The 23,041-nt window shown below is 40.0% G+C and overlaps 1 protein-coding gene and 1 pseudogene across 3 annotated transcripts in view; both read right to left on the bottom strand.

The window, feature by feature from the left end:
- C2CD3 (C2 domain containing 3 centriole elongation regulator) overlaps positions 1 to 23,041 on the bottom strand; it is a 143,848-nt gene that overhangs the window by 38,592 nt on the left and 82,215 nt on the right. For all 3 annotated transcript variants that reach the window (XM_076002307.1, XM_012744854.2, XM_076002308.1), the window contains exons 23-25: positions 20,446 to 21,048; positions 15,854 to 16,192; positions 3,061 to 3,199 (exon numbers count right to left, since the gene is read on the bottom strand). In XM_076002307.1, the coding sequence (XP_075858422.1) occupies positions 3,061 to 3,199; positions 15,854 to 16,192; positions 20,446 to 21,048 (1,081 nt within the window). The remainder of the gene's footprint in view (positions 1 to 3,060; positions 3,200 to 15,853; positions 16,193 to 20,445; positions 21,049 to 23,041) is intronic.
- On the bottom strand, positions 3,206 to 12,305 carry LOC109730667 (dihydrofolate reductase pseudogene; annotated as a pseudogene).

A 23,041-nucleotide genomic window follows, 5' to 3' on the forward strand; every position in this document is an offset into this window, starting at 1 on the left:
GGATGTATTTTTATCTTCAAATGAGAGGATGGAAACTCAGGCCCCCCTGATGCAATGCTTCCTTCCTGATCTCCGATGTTTCTCTAAGACAGGGGAGGGAAAGTGAAAAGGGAGTTCCTCAATGCATACTGAACAGTTTTACTGGAATGGGCACAGATTCTTTTTATGCCTTAGAGTGGGGGAATGGTGAGAAGGGAGAAAAGGAGAAAAAAACATTTACTGAGTGCCTATCATGGGGGCCAAGCATGGTGCTAAGTGTTACATATGTTAATACATTCAATCACCACAAAGGCCTATGATATGGGCATTATTGTTCCTCTTTTACAGATGATAAAGTTGGGCTCAGAGAGGTAAAGTAATTTTCTTGAGGTCACATAAAAGTCAGTGTCATGGGATATGAACTCTGGGTTGCATGACTTCAATGCTACACCATACAGAGGCAAGGCAACAAAATAAGAAAGTGTCCAATTTTCATACCAGATAAAGAAGCTTAGGTGAAATTTACTGAGTACCTCTAATACATTTTTATATGAAGTAAATTACAGTCATAAATAACAAAGCTTTGGAAAGTTCCAAATCAGGTGACACTGCTCCAGGTGAACAATGGAGATGCAGGAAAAACCAAGAGATCTGATTTCATTCCCCAAACACCACTGGGGAACTGAAGAGAGCCTACTTCAAGACCCACGAGAGGCATGGTGCTAAAGTAAAAAAATTATTATGTCAGAGATTCTAATTCTAGCTGGGAGCCAAATGACTCATCTTTGAATTACAGTTCTACTATTATCACCTGAGTGACTCTGAGCATGTACTTAGCTTCTTTGAGTCCTGGTTCTCCTACCTGTTAAATGGGATATTATCTACCTACAAGTTGCTAGGTGGATAAAAGGAAACAATATGGTGATAAAGAAATTGTAAACAGCACCATTATTCATCTTTCTTCTAATCTTGCCTCTGTTACCAACAGGCTATGTAATCTCCCTGGGCCATAATCTCCTCAACTGTAAAGTGGAAAGGATGAAATTGGGAGATTGCTAATATCCCTTTACCAAGTTCATAAAGTTTTGGAGGCTGGGTGAGGTGGCTCACGCCTGTAATCCTAGCACTCTGGGAGGCCGAGGCAGGTGGATTGCTCAAGGTCAGGAGTTCGAAATCAGCCTGAGCAAGAGAGAGACCCCCATCTCTACTATAAATAGAAAGAAATTAGTTGGCCAACTAATATATATAGAAAAAATTAGCCGGGCATGGTGGCACATGCCTGTAGTCCCAGCTACTTGGGAGGCTGAGGCAGTAGAATTGCTTGAGCCCAGGAGTTTGAGGTTGCTATGAGCTAGGCTGATGCCACGGCACTCACTCTAGCCTGGGCAACAAAGTGAGACTCTGTCTCAAACAAACAAACAAACAAACAAAAAGTTTTGTAATTATGTTAGGCTGTGAATGAATAAATCACCTTCATTTAGAAGAGCAATCCTCTAGTTTCCTGTTTTAGGGGCAGATTTGATATTTTATATAAAGTATCCTGGGCACTATGGCCAGAATTTCTATAATTTCCATAAGCTCACCATAGTACTATTTGTACTCAGTTTTCACTGCAGTTTTAGCTCCTGACTCAGGCCAGCCTCAAATTAAAAACAATGAACATGTGACCAATGGCTGAGATTCAATTAAGTACACAAACACTGTGAGAAAATAGCAGATCAGATATCATGAAGTACAGCTAGTATTGGTGGACAAGAATTAAACTTTATAAAAGGTGATGCAGTGTGAGTTCTAATACTAATTATTGTTACTATTATCATAACACTGCCTCACCTTTTATAAAATTGAATTCTTGGCATCCTGTGACATCCCCTACCCCTGAGTGCCACTGCAACATGACTGACAGGACTCTACCTCATATGTTTTGAGTCTTCCAAAGGAGATCTAACATTTGTTTATACTTACTATGTACTATGAGGTCCTAAATATAATCTAATTTCAACCTCACAATGACCCTGTAAAAATTATCCCCACTTCACAGATGTGGAATCTGTGGCCCAGAGATGTTACACAACTTGATCACACAGCTAGTAAGTGACAGAGACAGGGTCGGAGGCCAAGTTTCTCTGGTTCCAAAGCCCTGGCTCTTTCCACTACACCAGAACTCTTTTCCAAGGACAAATAATTTGCAGCCTTTCCTGAGATTAGTCCTCTCTGCTTGGAATATCCTTCCTACCCTTTGTAATCTGAATAACTTGCATACAACATTCCTCAGTATTTAGCTGAGGTGTCTTATTCATGGAGCCTTCCCTGAACTTCCAGGTTCGTTTGAATAATCTTTTTTTTGAGCACCACCAGCATCCTTTTTACATTTCTTTACACACTTAATTGTAATTGTTTCTTTTTTTTTTGAGACAGAGTCTCACTCTGTTGCCCGAGCTAGAGTGCCATGGCGTCGGCCTAGCTTACAGCAACCTCAAACTCCTGGGCTCAAGCAATCCTCTTGCCTCAGCTTCCCGAGTAGCTGGGACTACAGGCATGCGCCACCATGTCTGGCTAAATTTTTCTATATATTTTAGTTGACCAATTAATTTCTATTTTTAGTAAAGATGGGATCTCGCTCTTGCTCAGGCTGGTTTCGAACTCCTGACCTTGAGCAATCCTCCTGCCTTAGCCTCCCAGAGTGCTAGGCATGAGCCACCACAGGCATGAGCTACCACACCCGGCTTAATTGTAATTTTTTATTGGTATTTCTTCTCAGGTAGATCATTAACTTCTCAATAACAGACAGTGTCTTAACCATCTTTAATTTCAAATGTCTAAAATAGAGCTGGGCATATAAAAGGCCCTCTCAGTGAATAATTTTTGAGCTGTACTGAACAAAGTTAAAAACACTACAACAAAACCTTTAAACCACTACTAGCTGTGCATTCATAAATACTAGGACTAAATAATTACTTGGATAAGAAAACCATTTTCTAAATGTGCTCAAAAATCATCTTAGTTATAATCCTTGCTGAGTTTATCTATGGGAACAAAATGCAGATTCTGGAAGGCTCATGGGCATCAGAAAATACAAACCTTGATTGCTGTTGAAAATTCCAGATGGGAGAATTTGTGTTTTCAACCACCTGGGTATATATAGGAGATGGCTCATCGGCTGTTACAAAGGATACACAACAACTGGGTATTGATACTTTCTGCTCCATCAAGGGGCTCCCTGAAATAGAATATAGCAGAGTGACTATATTTTAGGTACTGAAGAAGCCTCCCCACTATACAGATATAAGCAGGACTATTTCCCAGTCTTCTTCTACCTTTGGGTCTTTGCTTGAGCTACTCCTTGTATCTGAAATGTTTTCAGTTACCTTTCTGCTATTACACCTGTCCTTTCAAGGCATAGTTCATCAATAATCACCAGCAAAAAGTGACTTCTCTACCTCCTTGTACTTTGTGGGCTGATGGAAAATACTGGGCCAAGAGGCAAAAGATAGCATGGAACTGCATAAGAGTCCTGGATTTAAGAGTCAGATGACCAATTATCAGCTCTGCTATATACATGCTGTGTGACATTAGACAAGGATCATTTAGGCCTGTGGCCCCCAATCTCCGGGGAGCAGACCAGTACCAGTCCATGGCCTCTTAGGAACCAGTCTGCACAGCAGGAGGTGAGTGGCGGGTGAGCAAGCAAAGCTTCATCTGTATTTACAGAGGCTCCTCACCACCTGAGCTCTGCCTTCCACCCTCGCACCCCCATTTTACCCCCATTTGTGGAAAAACTGTCTTCCATGAAACCAGTCCTTGGTACCAAAAAGGTTGAGGATCACTGATCTAGGCCACAGCTTCTTCAACTGTAAAATGGGGCACATTATACTTACATCTCTTAAGATGTTATAAGGATAAAAATAAACACTAAGATTTAAAAACAACCTGGGGTATTGAGAGATTAAATCAGTTGGTCACACATTTATTAGATGGTAAAACTAAGAGTCAAATTCAAGGATTCTGGCTTTAGAGTACATACTCTAAACCATCTCCTATATTGTCTCTATTATGGAGTTAATGAATGTAAAACACTGGGTGCTGTGCTGGTGAGGATACCTAACGTTAACTTCTACAAGATTAGGTTTCCAATGTGTCAGACTCAGTCAAATTATTTTGTCTTAAAACAATGTAAAATGAAGATGGTTGATGATACTAGATAGTCCAACTGGGCTATCCAGTAAGATAGCCCACTGGCCACATGTGGCTATTTTGCTTTAATTAAAATTAAATAAGACTGAAAATTCAGTTCCTTGGATACACTAGCCATATTTCAAGTGCTCAACAGCCACATGGTGCTAGTTGCTACCATATTGGACACCGAAGACAAAAAGCACTTCCATCATAGTAGAAAGTTTTTTTGGATAGCACTGAATAATAAGAGACTTTTAAATATATAGACTATATATTCCATGAGATTCCTTTCAGCTCTAAAATGCTACGAATGTCAGGACTACAGATGAAGGAAAAAAACAACAGCAGAGCAGAAAAGAGAACAGAAGAAAAAGAAGTATGTCTTAAACATAATTTATGTGCTCTAGGGAACAAATTCTTCTGTACGCGGATTCTAACTGGTTTGTCTTCTTTCTACCTGTTTATTAGTTCTAGGATTCTGCAAACCCATACTCCTACTTCTCCTCATAAGAGAAATTCATCTTTGAGGCTCCACCCTGTTCTTCCTCTATATAGCTGCTCCTTTCAGTAACTACGCCTTTAGGACCACAGTCTGTTCCTCTGGACAGGAAACAATCTGATAAACAAATTCATACTCGGGAATTGCTGATTTTACTCCCTTCTGTAAGTAGTATAACATTTAATAAGTGCCTTAAAAGACAGGCTGTAGTATCACATACTCGGAGAAACCTCTCTAGACTATAGGTGGAACCCTGACCTTTATACCCCCACTTAGAGCTCTGGGACTTCAACTTTCTTTTAGGGAAAAAGATGTAGGTGCATCTTTGCTTTGACATATTTTCCTGAACCAAAAGAGTTTCCATTAGAGTAGACCAATTTTTTTCAAACTTTCCCACCAAAGTAACAATAACCCAATAAGAGTAAATACTAAACTCTGAAGTGTAGGAGTCTACACTTTCTGTTGCCCTGAAACAGCTATGATAAGCACATTAATTAGAACTTATATTTTATCTTAGAAATGCATGAAGGTCTTACTTATATTATATTCCATAATACAGCCATATTTACATAAACTAAAAACAATATTTTTGTTCTCAAATCTTGGTGTAAAATTGATGTGTCATATTATTTAATCTTGTGACTTCTAGTATCTCAGAGTACAAAACGAGACCAGCTGGCATTACTTTTTCAGTCCTTCTTCCTGGGAATAATTAATAAAGAAAAAAACTGGGTTATGGGAAGAGAAAACGGAATGGACATTTTGAAAGGAGGCTTTGACAAAGAGAACAGAAGAGGAGGAAAAGAAAGTGAGATCTGGTGGCATCTACAAGGCAGGAGAGATGAGGCATGTGCAAGAGTTGCCAGCAAAGCAGGACCTGGAGAAAGGCTGAACCAAGAGGCAGAGGAGCCTCAGAATTAGAAAAGCATTAAAGATACAGAGAACTATATAATAAACAAAACAAAAAAACCATTGACTACAACATGGCAAAATCAGTTTATAAGCATATTTTCAGAAAGAGCAGGGAAAGATGATTCTAATTTAATGGTAGTAAGCAAAGAACAGTTAAATTAATGAAAATCAATAATATAGAGCTTATATCATTACTAATGTAAAGTATATAAAATAGTATTAATAGTACTTTTATCTAGTGAGCTATCTTCTTAAAAGTTATTTTTTTTTTCAACAGAGTGAGACAGAGTCTCACTCTATTGCCTGGGCTAGAGTGCAGTGGTGTCGGCACTCTTTCCTTTGTAGTTCTTTTTTTTTTTTTTGAGACAGAGTCTCACTCTGTTGCCCCAGCTAGAGTGCCATGGTGTCAGCACCTACTTTCCTTTGTAGTTCTTTCCTTTGTAGCTCACAGCAATCTCAAACTCCTGGGCTCAAGTGATCCTCCTGCCTCAGCCTCCCGAGTAGCTGGGACTACAGGCATGCGCCACCAGGCCTGGCTAATTTTTTCTATATATCTTTAGTTGGCCAATTAATTTTTTTCTATTTTTAGTAGAGATGGGGTCTCGCTCTTCTCAGGCTAGTCTCCAACTCCTGAGCTCAAATGATCCTCTCACTTCCTTCCGTCTCCCAGAGTGCTAGGATTATAGGCGTGAGCCACGGAGCCCGGCCTTAAAGGTTTTATTTTAGTGAAACTAAACTATTTCTGTGGATTGGACTGTTCAGCTTCCAACACCATCTACTTTTATTGTATTGTATTCCTTTACTGTAGAGATTGAAAGCGTTAAACATTACATTTCCCAGACTCGTGTGCAGCTAGGGTTTGGATGCAAATTAACTCCTACCAATTAGATGCCTTAACAAAAGATTTGGAAGGCAGACGGAAAGCAGAGGACATGTTCCCTTTCCTTCTGATTTTACTAATAACAAGGATGACTGTTTCAGGGTTTGGTCCCTGGTTGCAGAGAGACCCTGTGGCAATGGTGATAATGAGAATTTCTGATTCTTAGATATCAGTTTTGGCATTGTATTCCAAACTTAAAAGACCTAGTGGTTCCCTCCAGAAAGTTTAGCCTACATTCCATTCCCCTAGCCCTTCCAATAACTTAAAGTACCTTAATATTCTATATTAAATTCCTTTCTGCTTAAAATGGCTCAAGTGAGTTCTGTTTTAAGTAACTGGACTTTGCCTGACACATCTTTCATCTCTCTTGCTTTCTCCTACTTTCCTTTGTAGTTCCCAAGCTTCAACTGATTTCTTCCAATAAAATGTCATAAACCCTTGTAACAAGGGAGAGATAACCTGCCTCTATCACAGCAGTTCTCACTGTACTCTATAATAGTCTATGTAGCCCTCACTAGACTGAGGGCTCTTTGAATGCAGAGTAGGCCTAAGGCCCTTATTAAAGGTTTGCAGACTCCCTACTGCCTTTTGTCTACAGACGGTTGCCAGGGTTGGAGAGGAGAGAAGCTGCTTTCACATCAATGGAGGACAGCAACATCTGCTCAAGAAAGCCATGAGAGAGATCAGCAGAGAGGACCAACTGCTGTTCCCAGAGGCAGGACACCTACATTCTGGTGTACTCTGCTATTGATTTTGTGTGACAGGTTGGGTACACAACTTCATTCTGGCTCCCTGGGCCTTAGTTTTCTCATCTGAAAATTGCTTTCCAGAATAAATAAATTCTAATTCTAGAGGTATACCAATCTTGCTCAGATCTCTCTCTCATATCATTGCCCCTCTACCCCTTCCTCTGGTTTATTTTTACAGCTGCTATTTGCTAAAGGCCTTAAAACAAAACTACTACTTTGACTTTGGAAGAAAATTGTCGCTTACTCAGCCTTGAACACAAACACTCATTTTAGCCAAATAGCTAAATTAGCAGTTAATTAGCAGTTAATAAAGAAGTCAGCTTGGGAGAGCAGGTCTATCAGGTTTCCCTGGCTCTTCCCTTGAAGGTGGAAATTCATCTGTGCCTATTTACATTTCTGGAAAAGGTCAAATTCTGAAACACTTTTGAAGACTGCCCAGAATGAAGCTGCTGTGTCTCCTACAGGGTTTGAACACACACCGAGAGCAGTTAAGAAGACCTGAGGTGAACCAGTTTTACCATTTAAGAGTTTTCACTGAATTTCCTGTGTTTTACATAAGTATGAAGAGTAGTTTTTGCATTAAGAAAGGCATACTTGTTTCTGTAAGATTAAAATAACGATTTCTCATATTTGGATAATACTTTATAGCTTGCAAACTGTTTTCTAACCCGATAAACTTGTGTTGATAACATCTCTGAAAATCACATAAGATAGGCAGCTCTATCCCTGTTTTACAAACAAGGCAACTAAGGAACAGAGAAATTTAGTGGCTTGTTTATCACATACCTGATTAGCTTATCACATACCTGATTAGCGTTTGGAAGAACGTGGCAGGTCTCCTGACTCCTACTCCAGAGTTTTTCCTTTGCAATTGTTCTAATTAACTCTATTTGGTTAAGAGAAAATTCTCCCTCTGGCCTGAAGTGAATGGATAAAACTTTCCCCTCAAGCAATGCGCAATTTTGTTATGTTAATAAAAATTTAGTGCAGCAATTCTATTAGGCTAACATTAACTGACACTTCCTCTGTGTCTCACACGAGATGAGTTAGATTTGATTCTTGATCTGGGGGAAGACAGACACAAATTGATAATTATAACCCAATAAGATCAAGATTATGCCCAAAGCATGGTGTGTGTGTGTGTGTGTGAACCCAGAGGGTTGGGTGGGATAAAGAGCACCTCTAGAAGCTGATGATACTGAAGCCAATTTTGTTTTTTACGGAATATAACTTATATTACTTCAAATCACTTTATTTACCTCTCTGTTCCTTAGTTGCCTCATTTGTAAAAGAAGGCTAGATAGAGACACCTATTTTGCTAACATAAGTGCACAAATCTTAAGAGTACCGAAATTGATTCTTACTGGAAGATTCCCCAGAGCTTTCTCTACTAAAAGTATCCAAGAAACTTTTTTATTTTCCAAATCAGTACTACAGTGGGGACCACAGAAAGTTTCAAAGCTGCTTCAGGTTAAAGCTTTGCTCAGGGCTGCTTGTGAATCTTCTGCATGGAAACTTTGCACAAAAGAATACAACTCGTTTCATTCCTCAAGGAAGAGCTTCCAAGGCATAAAAGGGTCAGACATACTGAGAACACTGTTGAAGGCAGGAGGAAAGCCGTTGTGGATACTAACGAAGCATCTACATGATTTTCACAAAAGCTTGGCAAGTTATAGCTAACTCACAGAAAGTGGCACATGTCTCCCTCAACTCCTTATTCCTTTTATTTTTATAACTTGGCTGAGGTTTAAGACTACAGCCTGGGACTCACTTCCAGGTTGCCTTGGAGGGTGCTTCCTTAGCTCCTTATTCTTAGGAGAGCAGAAGAGAATCTTAGAGTTGATGTTGTATGACCATCACATTTTATTTTTATTTTTATTTTTTTACTTTTTATCTATAATAAGATTCAAACCATCACATTTTAGAGTTGAGGAAAAAGGAAATGGGTTTGCTCAAGGTCAAAAGAAGTTAATGGTTCAGCTAGGGCCAGAACCCATTCTTCTGACTCCCATTCCACTTTCTATAATATTATCATTTTAAAGAGACAATGGAAGGCACATTTCAAAGAGACAAGGTCAGGTCTGTACTTTCAGGGCCCAGAACAGAGCCCGACTGACACATAAATGTTCGTGGGAGGAAGGATTACATGGGCTTATCACTGCAAGGGTAGAAATCAGGAAATAACAGAGACCTCTGAAAGTCAGGTGTCCATCTTAATGCTTGCCTTGATCTGGCTAACCAGAAAGAGGCCAAATACAAAGTGATTTACAGGTTTGCAACTCATGCCAGAAATGTAAGAGGTGTTACAGTCTCATATTCACAAAATAGGAGGACATTATGTTTGCTTTGCTGCATCATGAGGATAGGAGTGCTGGGACCAAGAAACACACAGTCCTTATCCCCAATGAACAGACAGCTTCATGGAGACACACATCAACATTTTTAGTACAGAGTAATAAATGGTATGAAAGAGTAAACCTGTCAGAGTGGTAAGGGAAAGCTCTGGGAACATAGAGGGAGGTTTTTTTGCTAATAGGGATGGTCAGGTAGGCTTCAAAATGTTAGTGTCAGGTTATAAAGAAAATGGGGCATTGGTCTGAGTAACAAATGGTGAGAAATGAGGCTAGAAAGGCTGATTAGGCCAGACATACAGTGGTTTGTGTGCTATGTGACCAAAAAGACTCCAGTTGATATGAAACTAACAAAGCATTTTAATCAGTGGAGAGACAAGGTCATGTTTATTGACCAGACATGTAATCTCAGTGGCAGAATAAAAAAGATATCAGAGGACAATATTGGAAGCAACAACCATTGAGAGGGCTATCACATCAGTTCAAGTTCTGAGGCCTGAACAAGTAAGTTGGCTGTAAGAATGGAGAAGAGGTGAAAGAATTTTCTTCTATGTGAGAGGCCATGATCTTATACCCCGTATTAGGCACAGTAGATACTTTTTTTTTTTTGAAGGGTATTTGACCATTTTCATTTTTAATTAATACCGCCAACATTTTACAAGTCTGACAATGGCAAGGACTGGCGAGAATGCCATATGTGATGGGTGTGGAATGGCACCTCACTGTAGCAGGTGGTAGGGACTCAATTCTGGCTGTGGGGGAGAGGCACTGAGGTAGTTATAGTGAGGAATGTTTCACAATTGGTATTTGATATAGTCGAATTAAGACTAATGGGGAATAAAAACATGCTTAGAAATAATTATCCCTAGGCCTAAAGTCAACAAGTCTTTTTTTTCTAATGTAAAAATGTATAATTTTTTTTAGAGGGAGGGAGAACAACTTGAAATAAATCAGAAAACACTAAAGATATTAATCATTCTTTCATATACTTCAAATTTGTATTTCATGCCTTTTTCCTCCTGGACATCGGAAAGAACACCTGGGCATTCTGAGAGAAGTTTATATTTCTTCATATCAATTTCTGGAAAAAATGTGTCACTTTCAAAGTCCTGCATGATCCTTGTCACAAACAGTTTAAGATGGCCTGGTTGATTTTTGGCTTCCTTATAAACAGCACTGCCTCCCACTATCCAAACCATGTCTACTTTATTTGCTAATTCTGGTTGTTCAATAAGTTTTAAGGCATCATCCAGACTTTTAGCAATAAAATGAGCTCCTTGTGGAGGTTCCTAGAGTTCTCTACTAAGAACTACATTAATTCTGTCTTTTAAAGGTCAATTCTTCTCAGGAATGGAGAACCAGGTCTTCTTGCCCATAATCACCAGATTCTGTTTGCCTTCTACTGAAGAGGTGGTGGTCATTTTTTGGAAATACTTGAATTCATTCCTGAGTGGGGGCCAGGGGAGGTCCCCGTTCTTGCCAATGCCCATGTTCTGGGACACAGCGACGAGGCAGTTTAGTGTATGAACCATGGTGGCACCAGCAAAAACCCGGCACAGTAGATACTTAATAAGTATTTGTTGAATGAATCTATTAATCCCTGCGACTTATCCTCTATTACATTCCCCAATAAACAACCTTCCTGTGGGAGAGCAAAGTAGGAAATAAGAGAAGATAATGAGAAGAAAGCATTTGAGGTAGGTCTCAGATTCATCTACTTCCTCATTTAACAAATATTTATGCTTATTATGTGTCAGTTGTAGTTCTAAGTGTCGAGGATTCAGCAAGCAAGAAAACAAAAAAATCCCTGGCTTGTCAGACTTACATTCTTCTAGAAAAGACAGATAATAAACAAAATAAACTATTAATGGCTACAGACAAAAATAAAGCAGGCCCGGTACAAGTACCTGTAGTCCCAGGTATTTGGGAGGCTGAGGCATGAAGATACCTTGAACCCAGAAGTTCAAGGCTAGACTGAGTAACATAACGAGACTCAGCTTCTTAAAAAAGAAAAGAAAAAGAAAAAGCAAGGAAGGGGGATAGAAAATGTGTTTGGGAGGGGGCTGCCATTTTAGAGGGGGTAGCAAAGGAAGGCCTCACTGAGACAAGGTGACTTAAAAGACATGCCAGAAGTGAGGAATACTCCAGATGTAGGGAATAGCAAATCTAAAGACCATAAGGCAGGAGTCTACCTACACATTACAGAAAAAGAGCCCAGCATGGCTGGAATAGGGTGAGTGAGGGGAGAGTAGGATGACAGGAAGAGTTTGGTAGCTGGGGAAGGGATAAAAGAATCTAAGCTAAGAAAGGTACATGAGCAAAGGCCTGGGCAATTGCTTGTTGTTGAAGGAAGGGAAAGGAAAGCTAAGCACTCCTGAAGAAAAGTTACCATTTTGCTAACCAAGGTCACTCTAAAATCATGTCAATTAGTCTTTTTGGGGCCCTTGTTGCTCAGCAATTTTCTTACTTATCTCTTCCTGATTCCTTATAATTCCCTCCCAATAACCATGAGTTCTAACCAAACAGGATGAATTGCTATTACGACCCCCACCTCCAAGCCAGCCAAGACACATACTTTCCTACTTCAATACCTTTTTCAAATCAAAACATTCATCTGGAATTTTACTCTCACCTTTTTGAAATCCTACTAATTCTAGGCCGGGAGCGGAGGCTCACGCCTGTAATCCTAGCTCTCTGGGAGGCCCAGGCGGGTGGATTGCTCGAGGTCAGGAGTTCAAAACCAGCCTGAGCAAGAGTGAGACCCCGTCTCTGCTATAAATAGAAAGAAATTAATTAGCCAACTAATATATATAGAAAAAATTAGCCAGGTATGGTGGTGCATGCCTGTAGTCCCAGCTACTCTGGAGGCTGAGGCAGTAGGATCACTTGAGCCCAGGAGTTTGAGGTTGCTGTGAGCTAGGCTGACGCCATGGCACTCACTCTAGCCTGGGCAACAAAGTGAGACTCTGTCTCAAAAAAAAAAAAAAAAAAAAGAAATCCTACTAATTCTAGAAAGTTCTCCTGATTTCCTAGACATATCTGGTTTCTCTGTTTCTAAGCTCTTTAAACACTATATACTTTGACCCTTAGTGCATGTTGCGTTACATATCATTAACTTTATAGCTGCTAATCTCCTCAACTGTGTTATCAGCTCTTGGAGGACAGAAACTATGTGTCACTTGCTTTGTACTCTATGTGGCTAGCATTGCCCCGGCACAGATTTACTATTTGCTGTATTGAACTACCATTCCCACAATGTTAGCACAGGACCAAGTGTGCAATACATACCCATTCTGAACTTGGTAAACACAGAGTGTAGACAGGACTAACTGGCAAACACAGCTATTTATATCTTGACCTAAGAGGCAGGATGGTATAGAGGAAAGAGCATGAGCTTTAGATCCAGACACTGCTGGATTTGAATTCTAGCTCTGCACAGCTTATTAACTGTGTAACTTTAGGTTATTTTACCTTTTTGAGCTTCAGTTTCCTCATTTGTGAAATGGCTATGTATTGTAATCTATTCAAATCATAATCCCACTTGTGGTAAGGACTAAATGAGATACAGGCTGACTACCCCTCATCTGAAATGCTTGGAACCAGAAATGTTTGGGATTTCTGATGTTTTCAGATTTTGGAATATTTGCATTATACTTATTTAGCATTCCAAATCTGAAAATCTGAAATCTGAAATGCTCCAGTGAGCATTTCCTTTGAACACCATGCTGGCATTCAAAAGTTTTGGATTTTGGAGCATTTTGGATTTGTGGATTTGGGATGCTCAACCTGTAATCAACTTACAAAAACTAGAACAGAACTCAGCATACAGGAGACGCTCAATAAATTACTGTCAAATTATCTTGTCAAGTCATATTATAAAAATGTAATTCCCTGTCCAGTTGAAAATTTACAAGTATATTTTGCTTTTTATAATATGGGAGTTCCCCTAAAATGGAATGTAAACCATATTTTTGTATATTAGATTTTATTCTCAATGCAACTACAAAAAAGAATCTTGCAAAAATAAAAGAAGCTTTTTTGTACTTTCCTTAAACTCATTTATCTAATGGCTTTTCTCTTTTTAAAATGGGCTGCTTTGATGGGGCAGTAAGAAAGTAAAAGTTGTTTTCCAATTTTATGATTCACATGGGATCTCAGTACCTCTAATACAGCAATGCAAGGCTACTTGGAGAATATTGTCCTCAGATAAAATATTTCAAGGTTTCTGATACATAAAGATTATGAGATAGATGACAACCTGAAGGGTCATTATGGAAGCTTATAATCCTGGGAGTAATGGTTCTTGGCTATATGAGTGGAGAGAAGTAGGCATGATCGATAAATAACAATTACTATGAGCATGAGTTTTGTTTCTGTTCTAAAGCAAAAAGGACACACAGCACAATTTGAGAGAGGCAATACAGATACGATAGGAGGCAAACAGTGAGGCCAAATCAAAAGATGGATATTGAAACCTTCTGGATTCATAAAGCCACGATTGCCTGGCTTAGACATCACACATCCCCAAATTGTTAATCACATTCATTTATAGGCGAGAAATTCAAGACATGACGAGAAAGAAAAACTTGTTCAAAGTTACACACACACACACACACACACACACACAACCCCCCCTCCACATATACACACACACCTTATTGGCTGGGGACACGGCAATGAATATATTCCTACTAGAATGAAATCTCTCCAAGGGTGCAATTTTTGACTGTTTTGTTCACTGCTTTATCCCTGGTACCAAGGATAGTGCTTGGCACATAGCAAATACTGCAATAAGTTTTGTTGTGAAATGAATGAACGCAGGAAGAATGAACAAATGAAATAAGGTCTTTGCTCTTTTTTTTTTTTGAGACAGAGTCTCGCTTTGTTGCCCAGGCTAGAGTGAGTGCCATGGCATCAGCCTAGCTCACAGAAACCTCAAACTCCTAGGCTCAAGCAATCCTACTGCCTCAGCCTCCCGAGTGGCTGGGACTACAGGCATGCGCCACCATACCTGGCTAATTTTTTCTATATATATGTTAGTTGGCCAATTAATTTCTTTCTATTTATAGTAGAGACGGGGGTCTCGCTCTTGCTCAGGCTGGTTTCGAACTCCTGACCTCGAGCAATCAGCCCGCCTGGGCCTCCCAGAGAGCTAGGATTACAGGCGTCAGCCACCACGCCTGGCCAAGGACTTTGCTCTTGTATAGCTGATAACGAGTAGAGAAGAAAACCATAGAAACAGTTTCAGTATTATGTCATACATACTATGATAAAGAAGGCAAAAGTGCTAGAGGAGCAAGCAGAAGGAGCTTCTATATCAGGAAGTCCCCTAGTAAATGGCGATACCTGAGCTGAGTCTTAAGAGAGGATGGGAATTAGACAGGCAAAAGAAAATGGTGATGGCAAAGGTAAAATTTAGGAAGGATTACAAGGCTGAATAAAGGCAGGGCAGTTGTTTGTGCTATGGACTCCTTTGGCAGTCCGGTGAAGTCTATGGGTCTCTTCTTTTAATAGTGTTGTTTAAAATGCATAATATAAAATACACAGGATTATAGAGAAATCTGGTTATATTTACAATGAGTTATCAAAACAAAAGAACTCTGTGATATAGTAATATATGTGCTTTATTAGCAAGATCTAACTGTGGGTAATAACTACTGTAGTTTCAAATAAATCATAGGTATAAATGATATTTTAAGAAATCTGCAATAATTAAAATGTGATATGGAAATATCTATAATTCCCATTGTTGACAACATCACAGGAACTGTTACTATTATGAGGGTCTGTTGCCTACATTCATAATTAAAGGAAACGCTAAATTTTAATTAGATATTAATAAAAATAAAGATGTAATTATTCTCTTATCCGACCCTAAGTTTTATCCATGGATCCCATAGGGGTTTATGGACCCAGTGTTAAGAACCCCTGGCCCTAGAGGTACATTAAGAGGATCTGAGTTGGTGGGAATGGAGAAGGAAGAGATCTGTGAGAAATTTAAGAGACAGAACTATTTAATGGATCTGATGATTTTGATGGCAGATAAGGAAAAGAGAAGTATCTAGGTTGATACTCAGGTGGCTGGACTGGGGAATTTATGATATGCAACATTAGGATAATGAACAATGTCAGCTCTAAGTACAGAAAGGCTTTCATGTTGCTTAAACCTTTACGCTTGAGAAATATAATAATTATTAGGATGATTAACAGTTCATATAGATCCTGCCATGATTTGAAAGATTTGTGAAGATAGGACCATACCCTGAGGAGTCAGACATATGTTCCTGGATAAGTGAGCAGAGCATACCTTTCAAGCTCAAGTGCATTGCTCTTTCTACCAGGATACTGACTGCAAAAGTTCCATCCAACTCAGCAGGGCCCTCCTGGGCTGGGCAGACTTCAGCCGTGCTGCCATTGCAGGGAAGCTGGGTGGAGGCAGGAGACTTCTTGTGGCCACAGGGTGGAGAGAGCTGGATCTCATCATTTCTTCTGGGGAGCTGCTCAGACTCACTGTGGCTGCTGCAGTCCATAGAGTCCAGCTCATGAGTGTGCTCAGGGGGTGGGGAAAGAGAGGAAAGAACCACATGAACTCGCAAGGCAGCTCCTGAGAGGTTGGAAGCATTTCGTCCAAACAGAGGATACACACCTGTAAGAGGATGGAAAATAAGTTGAAGCAAGCAGGAAACAAGAACACTCTCTAAGCTTGCAGGAAATACTCAGTGAAGGTGCTCTTCTTTGAAAGACCTACAGATGCCAACACACCAATTTGCAAAATAAACTGAAGTTGATCTACAATGTGAAAATTTTTACCTTGCGCCTACTATCTTCAATAAGGGAAAGTAGTGAGATCTCTAATTTGAAGCCAAAGCCAAACCCAAATGACTATAGCAGAGCTGTTGTGGAAGGGATTCATGTGCTGAGAGGCAATAAGACTTAGATAAATCTAAGACTTGATGAAATCAGGAGTGGCCTATCTTCTCTTCTGTGTGTCCCACAGGCTCCTGTTTTTAGACCTTCTGCCCATCAGCAACAGGAAGCTGTCCTGTTGCTCGATTTAGTCTTGCTTTACCAATTAACTGTTTTGGCAGTAACTCTGAAAACCTTTTGGAAGGGAAGTACGAGGTAGTGGCAGAAGGCAAGAAGGAAGAGTAAGAGAATTAATATTTGCTGAGCCTTTTTTACGTGCCAAAACCTCAGAGGAGTTAAATAATTTGCCAAGATCACTCTTCCAGTAAGTGGTAGATTTAAATCCAGGGATTTATTTTATTGGCTTACTGGATATTAAAATGAGATTTTATTTATGAAGTAGAAGATACTAATAGTTCCCTCTGAATCTCAAAGTTTGCTTCATTAAACTCATCTCAATTCAGGAAAATAGAGTTAACTGATTCACAGATGGTAAGAAGATGGAACATTTCCTGTCTTTTTCTATTTTTAGATAACTGGTTTTCTTCTTGATGCAATGTATAAATTATTATGGTTATCAAAGAAAATAAGGGCAAGTCATTATAGGAGAGAAGACACCGCAAAACAACATAGTTTTTAATAAATCCTCATCCTCAAGAAATGTAAGCGTATGTGGAAGTATGATTGGATGGATGATTGGATGGATTGCTTGACTCATTCAACAAACATGAAACGACACACCTTGTATAAAGCCCTTGTACAAGAGGATAAAAAGTTCAGACAAGTATTAGAAGTGTGAGGAAAATGGACAATCTGAAAAGTTAAATATCCTCTTTGGTAGCACTCAATAAAAAGGGGTATTTGTGGGTAGGTGGAGTGGCTCACGCCTGTAAACCCAATGCTTTGGAAGGCCAAGGTGGGAGGATTGCTTGAGGCCAGGAGTTCAAGACCAGCTGGGGCAACATAGCAAGACCTATCTCTACAAAAAATAGAAAAATTAGCTAGGTGTGGTGGTGCATGCCTGTAGTCCCTGCTACTTAGGTCGTTAAAGGGAGAGGACTGCTTGACCTCAGGAGTTTGAGGTTGCAGTGAGCTATGGTGACAGACACCACTGCACTCTAGCCCAGGCAACAGAGTGAGAGACCCTGTCTCAAAAAACAACACAAAAAACCTGACACCCATCTAGAGGACCAACTGAAACTGTGGACCCCCATGCTGCAACCAAATATTCAAGTGCTTTCTAACAAAAAACAGAGGCAACAAAGTCATTAAAAGGTTAACTTTAAAATTAACAAAGTCTTCATTTTTGAAATTATTAAGTATACAGATTTTTGCAAAATAATGTACATTTTTAAGTATATCTAATTAAAGTTTCTTGAATATGGCCTTACTTGATTACAGCTAAATTAACATAACCTTCCAATATGAAAAGGTTCCCCCCCTGCACCTCCCTCCCCCCACTATGATCATGCCACTATACTCCAGCCTGAGTGACAGAGCAAGAGCGAGACTCTGTCTCTATTAAAAAAAAAGGGGGTGTATTTGTGCTTGAGTTCCCACTGTTAGATCTATATTCAGTGTCATAAAATCTACTTTCTTCAGCAGAATGAAGTTAAAAGCCTATCTTTACGAACTTTAGTTCAAGTGAGCTTGGCTCACTTTAAGGTCTTTTATTCCCTAATCTCTTTGAAGTGATCCAGGCCAGGCCAGATAAAGTAGAACACATGACATTTGATGAGGTGCTCAACAGAGCCAAGTTTACACCTACTGGGTCCAGAGAGAGCCAAAGAATTTGGGACAATCATCCAGATACACTCAGTTCTCCCCCTTTACCCCTGGCTACCTGCTCAACAATAGGGTCAGAGCACAAGGCTAACAGGGCTAAAACAGGGTCATGACTCCGTTTCTTCAACTGTAGACTGAGGGAAATAACACCTAACTGTACAGGAATGTCAAGCTGAATAAAGGTCTTATTTAAAAAGAATCTAGTCTGGTCATTTCCAATTCATTTTGCTCTACAGTCACTAGACTTATTTTTTTTCAATGTGAAGCTATGTGCCTCCTCTATTCAGAACCCATTATAATAGCTTTCCATAGGGCTCAGAAAGAGTCCAAACTCTTCAGCTTAGAATAGAAGGCCTTCAACACAGTACTTTTGCCCATCTATCTAGTTTTACCTCCAACCACTTCCCAAACTATGTTTCCTATGATCCAGCCATCCCAAATTGCTTATAATGCCAAAAATATATCAGACTTCTTTATGACTCTGTGCCTTCACACTTGCTGTTCCCCTCTTTAGAATACCTTTCTCTCCTTTGCTTGTTTTTTATCTATATGCTTTGAAACCCAGGTCAAATATTACTTTCACTGAGATGCTATACTTAAACCAGAGATATTGTATCCCTGTGTTCTATAGGACCACTGAGAATACCTTTTTCATAGTTCTGATGCTTCACTGTAATTATTTACTTAATACGGTATTCTCCCATTAGAAAGTAAACTGATTGAAGACAGCGACTATTTCTTACTCATCTTTGAATTCCCAGGGCCAAGCCCAACAATCAGTTACTAAACAAATGTTTGTAAGGAAAAGCACACAGCACATAAATGCCATCTGCAAATGTTACCTTTTTCCTTCCTGCCTTGTGAACTAGTTTATTACCATGTGGACTTTCTTTATGGTTCCAAAATGTGCTGACCAGAGAAGAATATCCTGGTTCCCTTAGCAGGAATGTTTTTCAGTGTAATTAATAAACTAGCATTCTAGATGATCAGATAGGCCCTTATACATGTAGCTAAAAGTAGCCCCCTAAATCCATTAATTCTTTCTTTCTTTATTTTTTTTTTTGAGACAGTCTTGCTTTGTTGCCCAGGCCACCGCATCTGGCCCATTAATTCTTATTTTATACATATTAACTGAGTGCTTACAATGTTCTAGGCACTATGTTAGGTACAAAAATCTGATGAGGCCGGGCGCAGAACTCACACCTGTAATCCTAGCACTCTGGGAGGTCAAGGCGGGCAGATAGCTCAAGGTCAGGATTTCAAAACCAGCCTGAGCAAGAGTGAGACCCCGTCTCTACTATAAATAGAAATTAATTGGCCAACTAATATATATATATATAGAAAAAATTAGCCAGGCATGGTGGCGCATGCCTGTAGTCCCAGCTACTTGGGAGGCAGAGGCAGGAGGATCGCTTGAGCCCAGGAGTTTGAGGTTGCTATGAGCTAGGCTGACGCCACGGCACTCACTCTAGCCTGGGCAACAAAGCGAGACTCTGTCTCAAAAAAAAAAAAATCTGATGAATTTTGGGAGCACTCTAGTGCTACAAAGTTCAGAGCCAGGTCTCAGGTCTATGTTGACTCTACCAAGATACTGGAATTAAGTAATGCCCAGGTTTTTTTGGAGACAGAGTCTTGCTCTGTCACCCCAGCTAGAATGCAGTGGTGTCATCATAGCTTACTGCACCTCAAACTCCTGGGCTCAAGCAATCCTCCTGCCTCAGCCTCCTGAGTAGCTAGGACTACTGGTACATGGCACCATGCCCAGCTAATTTTTCTATTTTTCGTAGACACGTGTCTTGCTCTTGCTCAGGCTGGTCTTGAACTCCTGAGCCCAAATGATTCTCCCGCCTCAGCCTCCCAGAGTGTTAGGATTACAGGTGTGAGACACTGCATCCAGCCAGGTAATGTCCTTTCTTAAGCAGCCAGTGGACCTCTATCTTTTTGAAATTTCTTTAGTTATAAGAAGCACTACTGAATTATTATTAATCTTTAGTACACAATAATGGAAGGAACACTTACTAGTTTGTGACCCTTGGCAGGATGCCCAACCCCTCTTAGCCTCCATTTTCATGACTATAAAATGGGTCTAATACTAATCTTATTGGTACTGTTGGGAGGGTCAAGTAAAATAATGTCTGAGTGTGTCACATAGTACTTGACAAAGAGCAGGGGTTTAAACCAAAAGACTTGAACCTAATCCTCACTTACCACTGACAGTTAGTGTCCTTGCTGACCTCTCCCCAAGTCTGGCCAGGTCTACGTAGGCTGAGCCAATCCAGCTGTCCGTCTGGTGTGGCCTCTCCACACTATCATTGCCATAAGCTCGCCACACTTGGATCTCTAGCCTCTCCTCCCTAAAGTACCAAAGGAGTGATGGGCCCCTAGTGACTTCCGCTCTTTTAGATGCCTTGAAAGTAACCATGACCTGCTTTTTGTTTGCAGATTCCTGAGGCTTCCTGAGAGAGGTCCAAAAGGCTTCATGATCATATAGCTTGTAGCGAAGGTAGCAGTATGTGTTCTTATGAATGTGGCTGTGGCCAGCAAGCAGTACGCAATGGATAGGCAGCCACAGCCTTGGGGTGGAGATGGTGACAGTGGCTGGTTTCTCTTCATCCACTTTAACAAGATACTTCAGGCTATTCTCAAAGCTCCAGCCCAGTAGCTCAGCAGCTTCCAACACCCGCTCTCTATCTCCAGGATGGGTGAAGGAAACTGAAAGCTCCAGGCCACCCACAATCTTCTGCATGAGCTCCAGGCCATGAGATAGGCCCCCATCTTCTGGTAAAATGATAGGATACCATCCTGTGATCCCTTATGGAAAGAAAGAAAGATTCTCACAATTATTGTCTTAAAAGTAAAAATACTTACTCTCTACTGTAGAGTCTCCATCATCTTGGCTCAAGACAGAACAGAAAACATACCCACAGTGACAGAGTTTGTGCTTCATCTGACCACTCAGAGGCAATGATATTAGACAGGAAGAACAAAGGCTAGGAGTTGGAAGACCTAAGTTCTGTGCTTGGCTCAGCCCAAAACTAGCGGTTTATTCTGGGTAAACCATTAATCTCTCTCAGCTTACATTTCCTTACCTCACAATTGGGAAAATTAATGCTGATCTTGTCTATCACACAAAGTTGTTATGACTGTCAAATGAGATAATGGTTTAGAAAGAGCTTTGAAGGACAAGTGCTTTAAAGGTGTGAAATGTTTATGGTACTAGAGTACAACGGAAAAGGCACAGGACAAAATTGTCAAGAGATCTGGGGTCTACACCCAGATCTTCCACCAAGGGAGCTGCCTTGGAAAACACATAACAAGGACCAGGCACTAGATTTCAAATGAATAACAACTACTCTTGGCTGGGCGCGGTGGCTCACGCCTATAATCCTAGTACTCTGGGAGGCTGAGGTGGGCGAATTGCTCGAGGTTAGGAGTTCGAAACCAGTCTGAGCAAGAGCGAGACCCTGTATCTACTAAAAATAGAAAGAAATTAATTGGCCAACTAATATATATAGAAAAAATTAGTTGGGTATGGTGGCACATGCCTATAATCCCAGCTACTCAGGAGGCTGAGGCAGTAGGACTGCTTGAGCCCAGGAGTTTGAGGTTGCTGTGAGCTAGGCTGATGCTACGGCACTCACTCTGGCCTGGGCAACAAAGTGAGATTCTGTCTCAAAAAATAAAAAAAAAAAAAAAAAAAAAAAAAAGAATAACAACTACTCTTTATTGAATATCCACTGTGTCAGAAATTCAGCACATATTATTTCATTTAATTCCTCTAACTCTGTGAAGCTCTGAGGATTGAATGGTACAATAATCCCTATTTTACAGAAGAAAAAATGGAAGCTCAGTGACCTGTCCAAGTTATTATAGCTACCAACTGGTAGAGCAAGGATTTGAACCCAGGTCTAGCTGCCTCCAAAGTCTACATGTTGCCTAGTATAAATTCACACTATCTTATTTGAAACTCTTAAGGCCAGATTTGTTTCTGAAGTCAGAATTTTTCAGATTTTAGAAAGGTAATATAATGCATAAACTGGATATAAGATTATATATTAGGGGTCATATAAGTCAGGGGTTTGCAAACTTATCTATAAAAAGCCAGATAGCAAATATTTTAGGCTTTGTAGGCCATATGGTCTCTGATACAACCATTCATTCATGCTGTTGTAGTAACAAAATGGCCAGTAACAATATGTAAATTAATGGGCATGGTGTGTTTTAATAAAACTCGACATAAATAGGCGGTTGCCTGAGTTTCATGTCAGTTGAGGTCAGATTTGGCTACTCAATGAGTTAATAAAAATTTTTTTATCTTCAGAGTTTTTGGATTTCAGAATTAGGTAAAACAGATTGTAGAACGATATAGTAATATTCATAGCAATTTTCTGAGAAAGGTCTTATTAATTATACTTTAAATATGGAAAGATTTAGGCTTATTGAGATTAAAGTTTTTGTTTTTTCTTTTTGAGACACAGTCTCATTCTGTTGCCTGGGTGAGTGCTATGGCTTCAGCCTAGCTCACAGCAACTACAAACTCCTGGGCTCAAGCAATCCTTCTGTCCTAGCCTCCCCAGTAGCTGGGACTACAGGCGTACATCACGATGCCGAGGTACTTTTTCTATTTTTAGTACAGACAGGGTCTTGTTCTTGCTCAGGTTGGTCATGAACTCCTGAACTCAAGCTATCCTCCCACCTTGGCCTCCCAGAGTGCTAGGATCACAGGCTTGAGCCACTGTACCTGGCCTAATATAAATTTTAATTTGAGATTAAAAGGTTACTTAAGGTTTTATGACTTCTGGAC

Source organism: Microcebus murinus, chromosome 4, assembly GCF_040939455.1.
Source record: "Microcebus murinus isolate Inina chromosome 4, M.murinus_Inina_mat1.0, whole genome shotgun sequence".
Classification (NCBI taxonomy): domain Eukaryota; kingdom Metazoa; phylum Chordata; class Mammalia; order Primates; family Cheirogaleidae; genus Microcebus; species Microcebus murinus.